Source organism: Botrytis sinoallii (genome assembly GCF_014898435.1).
Source record: "Botrytis sinoallii strain Bc 23 chromosome Unknown BSIN_005, whole genome shotgun sequence".
NCBI lineage: Eukaryota > Fungi > Ascomycota > Leotiomycetes > Helotiales > Sclerotiniaceae > Botrytis > Botrytis sinoallii.
The window spans coordinates 2,160,676-2,174,075 of NW_024066032.1; the positions used below are offsets into that span (position 1 = coordinate 2,160,676).

Here is a 13,400-nt window from a genome sequence, read left to right on the forward strand (position 1 = left end):
GGGTATTAATAATAACTTTAATAAAGGTTTTAAATAGTTTTTTATTGAATATAAAAATCCTAATTAAAATGATATTAAGAAATCTGATATTAATATTAATAAAAAGGTCGAAGCTTATTTTGTTTAGTATGAATTTTAAGATTTACTAGAACAAGAATTATATTCAAGCTTTATTATTCAAAAACAAATTTATTAATAATAAAGAGATTATAATGAGATTAACTAATAAAATATTTATTTATACTTTGATACACTAAACTCGGGAGGAAATTATATTTATAAACGGATATGATTTCAAAGAGTTCAAGAATATTATTGTTTAATACAGCTGTAGCGGAATAGTTCATAGTAGGATTTAATCAATATATGACATACAAACAAACTATCGAGAATATTATTTTAGATAAAAGTAAAGCAGAAATCACAAACATAATATTCGGGATTGGAAGAACTGAATCTTTCAGATTAGTCAAATTTCACCTATCCTTAGGAACTATCAAATTTCATATCATAGATATAGAAATACTATTCCTATTATTACTTAATAATATAGATTATCTTAATATATACTACAATAACATTATTGATACTATCATTATAAGAATAGAAGAAAGTTACTCTTGTATTTAATGCAATAAGTATATAATTCTACTATAACAAATAAATATATAGCAATTCATATAATAAACCATCAAGAATAATAAGTGTTACCTTACCGATATAAAACTATAATACCTATACCATTGCTTTAGTTATCTATTGGCATATAGACTTTTACAAGTATTATAACGAGCTAACTACAATGACATCTCAAAAGCCGAAATTGATAAGTTCAACAAGTTCTATTAATATTATTAAAAATACGGAAAATCATTGGATTGATTTAAATTCAATCTATAAGATAATATTGACTTTAACTATTTAATAATAATTGATATTATATATATTGATACTTATTCCATTTTATATATCATTAATAAAAATATACGATTTCAAATTGTATAATAGCTGGATAATGTTATTGCAAAATATATTTTCGATACACTTCGAAAATGCTGGATGAATACTTATATTGGTCCATCAGATTTTATTATACATAATGTTAGAAAGAACTTTATAAGCAAGGAATTCATTTAATATACTACGACTATGTCAATAAGAATAAAGAGTGTACCAATTGAGGTATATTGGTTAATTAGCATAGTTGAATGCTACCATACAGTTATCAAAAGAGTATATACTATTATCTCCAACGAGCTTGATAGCTTTACTACAAAAGAGATAATACTACAAATAGCTGTAAAAGCAATAAACGATATTACAGGACTAAATGGATTAGTTCCAATACTTCTAGTCTTTAGAGTATATTCACGGATATCTGAATCTAACCTATCTGCACCTACAGTTCTATAATGGCAATCAGTGATTAAAAAAGCAATGAATGAGATTTATAAACTACAAGCAATATGATAAGTATCTGACACTTTGAGTTAGCAAAATGGATTGTCTATAATGGCTTTATACAACTTATTTATCAATTCGAAGATTTAGGTATAAAGAGAATATAAAGAATGAATAGGACTATATCATTTATTGGATATAAAGATAAGATATGCATAATACGATTATTAAGCGGATCAACGGAATTCCGCATTATTCAGGTTAAACCTTATGTAGAGGATGTACAGGATCGGTTTTAGGATCAATTCTAATTACTTATCGAATCAGTACAAATATCACCTGTACAAACTGAATTAATGTAGTAAGGGCAACTTACTGTATCTAGTGTAAGTAGAACAACTTTGCCAAAATCTAGTAAAGTTATATCTACCCCCTTATCAGCTACTACCAGGAATAGGAATCTAGAGGAGATCCTCTTGGATATATTTAGGAATCCCTAACTTTAGTAACAATGGATCCCTTAAGTAGTAATTCCAATACAATTAATACTTTTTGTGAAAGGAGAAAATATCGAATCTATAGAACACTTACCGGATTTATTGATTTTTTTATCAAAGGAAAACAAGTTTAACAATATACAATACATTAAATACTATATAATATCTACTAATATCTTACCATCAATAATTTTTGTAAAATCAAAACAAAAGGAGGTTAACAGATTTATAGAAAACAGTGTTTTCCAATTTATAAAGATTATGGATATTCCTATAAATACAAGGATTTTTAATTCTCATTTTATTAATAAAATTAAGAATAAAGGAATTAATAAAGTATTTTCTAAGTTTCAATTGATTATACAAATATAGAAAGATTAAGGAAAAGGTACTGTTTTAATATAATTATTAATAATACAATGTGTCAGCCAATATATTATGCTGGTAGTAATAACAATGCTATCCAAAAACGAGATAACCATAAGTATTCGCGATATTATATAAGCATATACACAGTCGATATCGAACTTAGTTCGAAAGTTTTATACTCGATCATCATTAGAAATAAACATTTCAGAGAGCTTTATCCTACAAGTTATACGATCATTATATAGTATCCCGGAAATAGGCAATTACTGGTTTAGTACCTACCACAAGCATCATACCAATACTCTCAAGATGATATAATCAACCTACAATCCATATTTGTTACATATAACTAAAAACGACACAGTATTCGACATTATCAGATTACAAACAAATGATACACTTATCGTAGCTAATAAAGTATTTGCAGATTATAAGCAAGTTAAACTCAGAAATACTAAATTCATAGTAAAAGAATATAAAACACTTATATCAAATATATCACTCAAGTTTAATGGTAATCTAATTACTTAGTAAAATGATAGTATAATTTATTTCAATTAGAAAAAACAATACAAAAACCTTTGTTTAATCAATTCAGAACTATTTGATATGCAAAACATACACGGCAAGCTTAGAAAGTCGGTGATAGCAAAAGACTAATATATTGCACAACATATTCGAGGAATATACATAGCAACTATGTATCAATCAAAGGCAGCCTTTGACTTGTTATATGCGGCACAAACAGTTAACCCAAAAAAAGAAAATATTAATATTCTCAATAAATATATTCAATAACAAATTGACAACTCAAAGAAAGGATTACAATTTGTTCTACTTGATATAGACTCTCTCAAATTGGTTATATTCACAAATACATTCTTTGCTAATAATAAAGATTTGTTCTTTCAGATTAGATATATTATTATTTTAATAGATAAATTCGATAGGGCTAATATTATTCATTGGTTATTAATTAAGTATAAGAGAATTACTAGGAGTGTATTAGTATTAGAGCTCTATAATATAGTTTTGGGCTTTGATATTAGTATAACAATCAAAAGCATATTTAACAAGATTTTCTCAAATCACAAGATACTATTAGTTATATATATCAACTCGAGATTATTATACAACTGTTTCACAAAGCTTGATATAATTACTGAAAAGAGATTAATAATCAATATAATAATAATTCGAAAGGTATACGAGAAACGGGAGATTATAGAGATCAAGTAGATTAATAGAGAATCTAACCTAACAAATACAATAACTAAATCTAAACCGTATCAAGTCTTAAAGAACTTGATTAACAATAATACCATAAAGATTAAGGTCACGGAATGGGTTGAAAGAGATTAATGGTATAGATGGTTATACTGAGAAAGGGATATTAGCTAGAAAAGATATAATACAACAACTTTAGAAAGTTGCTAGTATTGGGATAGGGATTATATAACTAACTGTGCTAGTGTATACACTAATGCCCCCGCACTATAGTATATATATTTGTAATCTTTAGCTTTTAGAACCTCGAGTAATATTACAATAGTATGAATTATTAGTACTATATTACTTCACCATCCCCATAGTGATATCAACAGAGTGCATAATATTCGATTTCTGGAACTACTGTAGTGGTGTGTATAGGTAGCTATAACACGTCGAAGTTATAACATCGACGTTGGTCACGAGGTTGAGTGGTGATATAAAGATTATACGCAGGTGTATGCCAAGCCCCTAAAGATCGCTTCGGAAGTACCTGCATAACATACCTCAGATACCTCTTCATCCATCGACATCTTGATATTGTTTTGTTATTTCAAATTTGAATCATCGAGTTTCTAGATAACCTAATATATCTCAATACTCACAAACATATTCTTAGAGCTAGTTTGGATATACAAATCCGCACTGGATCCGCTGAATATTCCGCTCTTTTTGAAAACAGATTTTGAATTTATATTTAAATATCAAATCGCGGATTCCATTAAATAATCTGCATTTTAACGAATTTAATATATTTCGAAATGAAAAGAAAATAAATCATTTAAAATGATATTAAATAATTTACGTTTTTTATTAAATTTATATAGGAAAATAAAGGTGCGAATTGAAAACAAAAATTAGAAAAAGCAATCCTCGTTTTCAATCTGATAATAATCCGCGTTTTTATAGACTCTTATAAGCCTTTTATCCTATATCCATATAGTATTATAATAATATTAATACTTCAAATACCTAAATTTATAAAGTATCTTTATTTTTCTTTAAATTATCTCTGATTTCGATTTAGATTACTTTATATTTCTATTTCTTATATACTAGAATATATATAGTTTAGTTTAAAAGTAGATTCTTCAATATTCTTTTTATTATAACTTTAGATTCTATTAATGATTTAAATTGTAAAACTGTCTTTTTCTTATTTATAATAAGCAATAATGAGGTTAATAATTTTGAATAGTTTATTTCTATTTTGATTTATAATTTAGCTACTATTATTAGCTCTTTTTATTATACTCCAATTTCGAAAAAAAGAACTAATACTCCTAATGAATTTAAAATACAATCTCTTTTTGATTCTAAATATCCTTAATATTATTAAGAATAATTGCATATACCTCTATACACTTTTCAACTTTTAATCGAATTTTATCACAAAAAAACAAAGTTATAATACTCTCAATATACTTTAATTAATCAAAAGCTATACATATTTCTCTATATCATAAGCTAGTATAGAACTATATATAATATAACTAAAGCCTTTTTTTATTCTAAAAAAACAATCTATAAATATGAAAAACACTTTATATAAATCTACTTATTAATTTATTCTAATATGCTTTAAAATGATTTTATTAAGTTTTAAATACTATAATAATATTATATTTATTAATAATAAAGCTATCAGATCCACTTATACAATTCGCTTTTTCTCGAATAATAGAAGATGAAAAAATATTGTATATATTTTGTGAATTATTTAAAAGCTTTTAATAGCACCTTTATTTCAGTAATAATATCTTTCGAAGATTAATCTGCTTATTTTAATCGAAAAGGTATACTATACAGAATATTCTTATAATAGTTACTTTCAATTTACAATTCTATTATATATTAGTCGATTGAGAATATTCTATGAATAATCAAAAAGTGCTTTCAGATATTTTGATTTCAAAAGGTTTATGAATTTCAGAAGATTATTATTATTTAGGTGATATAGAATATATGAATACTAAATAGATTCTTATTTTATTTAAGGGGTAAGATATCATTTATAAGAGTAATTGGAATCCAATAAGATATTCAAAATATCAAAAGAGCTTTTCAACCTTCAATATTCTTTTTTACAAATAAGATTAAGAGAATTTTTGGAATACTCAAAATACGCTTTCCATTTCTAATATAACAATAAAAATACCCATATACAATTCAAATATATATAGTTTATGCTTTATACACTCTATATAACTTTATTTGATAAAATAGCTTCGAAGAAGATCTATTTGAAATTCAATTTGATTATATTATCGATCATATTCTAAACATTATAGATAATATAATAATAAATTCAAGTAGTAATAAATTAGACTCTATTTCATTATAATCTATAAACTACTTTCAATAAGGAATTGTAGAGGCTATATGAAGAGATTATTATAAAATAAAAAGAATTCGAAAAACACAAGAGAAAGAAAAGCAATATTATATTGAAATAGAATTTGATAAATATATATAATTAGAATAGAAAGTAATCATCAGGGTTTCTCTATTTACCATTATCTTTTGTTATAGCTTCTAGCGTTTTTTCGAATTCTTTAAAAAGTTGAGAGAGATCTTCTTTCTATTTTATATAATGAAGTAGATTCCAAGTTCGCTTATATTTCATTCTATCTTTAAGAATCCAAAATCCATATCTTTTTGGATTATAGCTCTTATTAGAAGTGTGACGATTGCATCATTTAGAATACTAAGGTGAAGAGCTAGAAGAGCTCTTCGGAAGGAAGTGGTAATATACAGGATTGTGGATCACGTGAGGATCTAGCCGATCCATTAATATGACAGGATCGTTATACTACCCCCCCCTTCTGAAAAGCTCGCCCTCAAGCATACTAATAGTATTCTAAATACAGTTCTCCAATCTAATTATATTATGATCTATATTCTCTATTACCGCTAATATCTGATCCATAATTCCAATACTAGTTCCAATATTGCCTATAATATGATTCGTAGCGTCGTTGATCGCTTTGCGGAAGTACACATTTTGCAGTTTCATCGCTTTTGCAAGAGAGGCTTCGAAATCAATAGGAGGAGGTTTTGAAAGTTGTTGAAAGATAAAATGAGTGAAAGAAAGGAGATCTGTTTGAAATGCGTTTCTTGTTGGTGGTGCTGATAAAGCAGCAAAAGTGTTGGTGGAATGCGGATTGGCTTGGCAGATCAACTGAATAAGTTGCTTCATTGCGGTATCGATTGTGCAAGTGTATTGATGTTTTGAATCGATCAGTTCCTGTAGTTTGCGTGTTAGATTCAGGATTTTCGGATCTATTGTCGATAGAGCAAGGAGATTCTAAATGATATGATAGTGAGGTATTAGCTCATCGGTGGGTGAAGTCTGCGGGAGCGGAGCTAGGGAGAGGTCTTGATCGAAGGTTATACGAATGGTTGTATTGGGGAAGCGGGCATGGAAGGCAGTAGACATTCGGCGAGCGGGCTAGCGATAGGAAGCTTTGCAGGAGCGATCAAGAGCTTAAAAAATTTATATGACCTTAGTATAATGTGACGATTGTATCATTTAGGAATACTAAGGTGAAGAGCTAGAAGAGCTTTTTGGAAGGAAGTGGTAATATACAGGATTGTAGATCACGTGAGGACCTAGCCGATCCACTAATATGACAGGATCGTCACAAGAAGTCTACCATTCTTTAGATCCAGAAAGCTTGATATCACTCTCTCTCTTTAGCTTCAAAATATTAGAGCTCTAAGAAGCAAGATTTCTCTAAACAGTATATTATCAACAACTAAATATTTTATAAGGGAGTTTATTAGAATACAAATATACTCTATTAATATATTAATAATTTAATATAATAATAAGTGAGGGAAGTAAGTAAGAAATAACTAAAAAGAAATGGCTATAAGAAAAAATCAAAATAAACCTATTCAGACAAATTTTTTACCCATAAAAAATCCGAAGATTCTTTATTAATGTTTTTATTTAGATTTTTTAAATTAGTTATAAACTACTCTACACTAGCTTTCCAGTTCTAATCCAAATCAAAATCCCAGAAAATCCAATTGCCTAAACTTATATAGTAATATTTTATAAAACCAATAAATATTATACCTTCATACTTATTTTAATTTTTGATTGATATTCAATCTTTCAAATTAATCTTGGTAAGCTCTCTAACTTCATTGTTCTTTTCTTTATTATCAGATTCCTCCTCTTCCTCTTCCTTTTCTCATCAATATCAACTTTCCAACCCTCAAAATCTGTTTCGGAATTATCTGATTCAGACTCTGATATAGGGTTATCGTTGTTTTGAATAAGGTTTTTTGCTTTCAACACTTTTCTAAATAAAGTTAATTAAAATCAGATTTTCATTTGAATCATATACTGGGATTATCGCATTTCGATATTCAATCGAGTTTGTACAACCATTTCATCTTATCTATTCTTCAATGCCTTTAAAAAATCAGAAGTTTTGCAAAGCACTTTCAAAGTATAGAAAATCTGATACTTTTTCCTATCTTTCTCTTTTTGACTTCTAACTCTTTAGATATCATTCTTGCCTTTCGATTATATATATTTCTAGCTTTTCGCTTTTGCAAATATTCTTTTGCTTTTTCTGTAGTTTCTTTTATTAGATTTAGTTATTACTAATATCTTTTTGATTCTTTGAAGCTTAGAAGAAATTCAATATTATAAATATAATACTTATTATTATTATTATTATTATTATTCCTAAAAATGTATTGTTTATATTGTTTTATAATATTTTCGTATTCGGAATAACTATATTCCATGAGAAATAAGTAGTATAATTAGTTGAATTACGCAATACGTAATACATTAATTCACAAACACATGTTTCTAAATATTTAATTTTTCAATATTATTCTTTCACCTTTATTCTTAAAGCTTTTTAGGTATACACTTTTTGAATATTTGAAACCTTTTTTACAAATAGATTGAAATAATTCAAATCTAGACCTTTAAAGCACTATATTCCGAAAATCCTATAGCTATTGTGAAGGACTGTCATAAAAGGATTCAATTCTACTTAGAATCTAAAACTAAAGAAGGAAGAAGAAAAGATAAAAGAGAACTGTAAGGGCTCGGACTATATATACTAATGAGTTACATGCTAGGCTACGGTGTCTAGAAGCTAAGTGGACTGAGGAAAGGAACCTGAAAGGGACGAACTCGTTATATTACCTCTTTGTCTGAAAAAGCTGCCCTCGAGCATTTATTCATTTTTTTTTATCTCCAATAATATTATCATATATTCATCATTACCATCCTTTGTAGTATTTCAGTTTATTGGAAGATAATGCCTTAGGCGGGCTGGAGAGGTCTTGATTGGCTAGTGATACTCTTTGAGTTTGTGAAAAGAGTATTTGAAGTTTATCAGTAGTGTATCAGATAAGGTCAATATTGTAATACGCTATTGTATTTGGTAGTAAATATTATTACGAGTATTCTTCGAAGCTATGATTTGTTCGATTCTTCCATTCTTCTTCATTAGTAATGTTGATTGGAGGGTCAGGATCGTTCACTTGACCAGGAAAAGGGTCATTCGCAGCTTTTCGTAGCTTTTCAGCTGGGAATGTATCAAAAATTTTCATTGTATCTGGTAGCGCTAGCTTGAAGGAATGCCCTACCTTTTTCGATAATAAGGAACTTGCTGTTTATTGGAAAATCTAGCTTTCTTGAAGGGTGCTCGGTTCAGTAGTATCGCATATCAAGTCACATAAAATCGCCTACTTTGAAATCGACAGATTGTTGATACGCATTAGTTTTGAGCTGGACTCTTTCTTGAGTGTTTGTAAGATGTTTTATGGTGAGTTTTTTATGTATTGTAATGTTGTTGAGCTATAATGCGGGCTTCGTTTATACTGAGCTTGTCTTTAGTTTCGGTATTATAAAACTTCCAATCCCAAAAGGTTTGTGGGGGATAGTTGTGTACGACTTTAAATAGAGAAATACTATTAAGAGAATTGTAAGGTAAGATAAGCTATGCGTAATTCATTATTGGTAAGAGCTCTGACCAATTATCTTAATAATAGAAAACAAAGAATCGGAGTCCTCTTTGAAGGTATTGATTATAGATCCTTAATTTGTTCATCAGTTTGAGGGTAATCTGTAGTTGAATAGCTAATATTAGTATCTAGAATCTTTTGAAATTCTTCCAAAAACTGATATGAATTAGGATCCACGATCAGATATTATAGAAAAAGGAAAACCGAAATAGCGATAAATATAATAAATATATAATTTAGCTGCTATAATTAATTCAATCGTTTTTTTGCAAGGGATGAAAATAGCTTGTTTGCTAAATTGATTGATAATAACAAATACATTGTCATATTTATATTTGTTTTTGTTGAAGCTATAATAATTTATAATAATATATTCCCAGAGTTGACTTGGTATTGGTAATGGATATAGCAAGCCAGGGGTTTTATCTCGGGGAACATTTATTCTACAACAAGTATTGCAATTTCAACAATATTGAGTTATTATTTGAGAGATTCCTCGCCAGTAATAACAATTGGTTAATAATTTCAGGGTTTTTCGGATGCCTGGATATACGGTAAAGATATTATCATAGGCTTCTCGGATTAAGAGAATGCAAAGGTTATTTGTATCAAGAACTACTAGTTTGTCTTTATATAATAGTAGTCCATCTTTGAGGCTAAAGTGATTATCGTTTTTCTGCGTTTGTTTTTATAAGGCTTCTAAAAAAGGAATATAGCAATTAGTGAATAGAATACGATTGATAATTCATAGAGCTGGGAAAATCGGAGTTAAATCTAGGATTTGGATAAAAGCTTTTTTGGCAGGATCTGGTTGAAGCTTGTGAGCTAGGATAAGAGAATCGATTTGATTGTTTTTCAGAAGTTGCTAACAGTATTACAACTTTTTCTTTTGATTTTGGTTATTGAGTTTGTCGATACGGCGAGTAAGAGTATTGACTAATAGATTGTCTTTTTCTAGACAATAGTATATTACAAAATTGTAATCGGTCAGGAGTTCGGCTCATTGTGTTTGCCGGGAATTTAAGGCTTTTGTAGTCATAAAATAGATTAGTGCTTTGTGGTTGGTATAGACACAAATCTGGTATAATATACTAGTGAGTTCAGTATATTAATATCCAAAGGACTTTACAATAAAGAGCATCTTTTTATTATAAACTTTATAATTAAATTCAGCAAAAATTATAGTTTTCGAATAGAATCCTATAAATAGCTAGTCTTCACCATACTTTTGCAAAAAAACACTTACCACTACTCCATTTGAGATATCTATTTCCAGTATACATTCAAGGTCTTATCGATAGTGCTATAAAACAAGAGAGAAGATAAGAGAGTCCTTAAGAGTATTAAAAGTGTGTATACAATTGTTATCGAATCGGAAGGGGACGTTATTTTTGGTTAGATTGATTAAAGGTTTGGTTAATATACCAAAGTTGCATATAAATCGGCAATAGAAATTATAAAATCCTAAAAAGGACTGGATTCCTTTAATTATAGTTGGATATACCCAATTGCATATAACAGCAACTTTCTCAGGATCTACTTCAACTCTTTTTATGGAGATTATAAAGCCAAGGTATTTAATACAAATGATACTAAATTCGCTTTTCTTTAGATTGACTTGAAGATCAATATCTCTTAAGCATTATAAGACCTTTTTCATATAAATCTAATATTCTAAAGGATCTGAAGAGTAAATCAAGATATTGTTTAAATAAACTATACAAAAGTTATCGAGGTAATCGAAGAGAATGTTATTCATATAACGTTGATAGGTAGTAGGACTATTGGTTAGGCTAAAAGGAAGAACACGGCACTTGTAGGCTTTATAGCGTGTATGGAAAGTCGTATATTCTTCGGATTGAGGGTCCATTCTAATTTGATGGAATGCTTGATGGATATTGAGTTTAATGAAAATCTTAGTATCAATAAGGCGGCTAAGGATTTTGTTAATCAAAGAAAAAGGATATCAATCCTTTTGGATAAAAGCATTCAATACACGAAAATCGATACAGAGTCAAAGACTTTCATTTGCTTTTCTTATAAAGAGGATAAAAGCTGTAAATGGAGCTTGATTAGGTTTAATAAAGCCTTTATAAAGATTATCAGTAATATACTTCTTAACTGTTTCGAGTTTTTCAAAAGATATCTTATAAAAAGAGCTGTATTTGAGAGCTTTTTTATTATTACCTTTAAAAGTAATCTTATGGTTATATAATCGATATGATAGTAGTATATCCGATTCGGCTTTTGAGAATATGTTGGTATAATCTTCATATTCTAATGAAATGAAAGGTTCTGTATCCAGCGCAGATAATAAGGTTAATAACAAGTATGCAGCTATATGGTGTTGCAATAGACTAAAACGAAGGTCTTACAATGTAGTATCAACTAATTTGGTTGATCTTTCCTTTTTAGAGTATTGATCGATTAATTCACTAATTTTGTGGAAAGAGCTAATGAATAATTCATCGTTTTGTCGACATATACAGATCAAATGGAATACAGGGCCTATAATGAGAGCAATTTAATTAAACACTTTAAAGCTATCTAAGGAATGCAGGGTAGAAAAACGCCTTTTACAAAATATAGGTATAAGTGAATTATCCTTTAAGACTTCATATAATAGATCCTTCAGAATTTCGTTTATTCGCTTGATGCTTCTGGTTATTGATTTCTTAAAAGTATTACCAATAGTAATCAGAATCGAGAATATCTCTTTTAAAGTCTTTTCGAAATTCTCTTTTAAAGGTTTCAAGACTTTGGAACTTTCTTGAAAAAAAACTTCTAATATTTGGATATCAGGAAATATATTGGATTCTATTGAATTGTTCGAAAGAATAATTTCATAATCAGAATTAACTTGTGAAATTAGATTCGAAGAATAATATATATTATTAGAATAGGGGATTTCGTCTTCTCCAATATTAATTTAACTTTCGATCTCTTCGCTCAATGTCTAATTACATCGCTGAATCTAGAGGCTTAGGTTTGAGGTTTTTTAAGAGAAAATATAATTGAAAATGAAAGAAAGAGTTAGAGGATAAAAACAAGGCCAAAGTAGTTTCTGTTTCTTATAATCAAAAAGAAGGAAATACTTAGTTAGCCATTATCGTTCTAGAATAATACTATTATTCTAAAGAATAATAATCAGAAAAGAAATGTATAATTAAATATGTTTATCAATTGTAAGTATAAAATAAGTGTAATAAATAATTTGTTTATCTGTAATGCTATTATACCTTTTGACAAGTATTGAAGCAAATAGTTTAGCAATAAAGATAATAAATATTGAGGAGATTTGTCATAAAAGGGCTTTGTTAATAAATGCATAGCTATTAGCTCCAGAGTTAATAAGAGCTTGAATTTGAAAAGCAGTTTTCTTACTTCAAAATTATATAAGAAATAGTTATATAAAGATCTCCCATTAGCTTTCATAGATTAAGATATCTTATATCTCTCAAATACTCTAAAAGGAAGACTTTTCCTAGAGTTTGTCTTTTGAAGGCTTTATATTTATTACTTCTTCTTCCTAAACGAAATCTATTAACTGTTGGATATTAGAAAGATCACCGGTAGGTTTACCAAAAAGTTCATCAATGCCGATAATCTCTTGAATTCGGGAATCAGATTGAGTTGGAATTGAATTTCTTGCTAAACCATTAGATTTCCAAGATTGGGAATTATGATAAGGATTATTCGAGATGGAAACTGTATTGGATTAATGATTTGATAATAAGTAAGGTGGAATAGTATTCGTGGAATGTTGTAGGATCTTTTGATTAGTCTTAAGCATAGAGCATAACTGTTATAAAGTAATCATATAATTACTAATAGAGTTCGATCGGATAGCTGATACAATTA

General features: G+C 28.2%; 1 protein-coding gene across 1 annotated transcript; it reads right to left on the reverse strand.

Annotated features, from left to right (window-relative positions):
• Positions 1-6,396: 6,396 nt before the first annotated feature.
• Positions 6,397-6,735, reverse strand: EAF02_003778 (uncharacterized protein; the record flags this gene model as incomplete). The annotated part of the gene is made up of 1 exon (XM_038899826.1): positions 6,397-6,735. One exon carries the CDS (start codon positions 6,733-6,735, stop codon positions 6,397-6,399), a length of 339 nt encoding a protein of 112 aa, XP_038760753.1.
• Between the last annotated feature and the right edge of the window lie 6,665 nt (positions 6,736-13,400).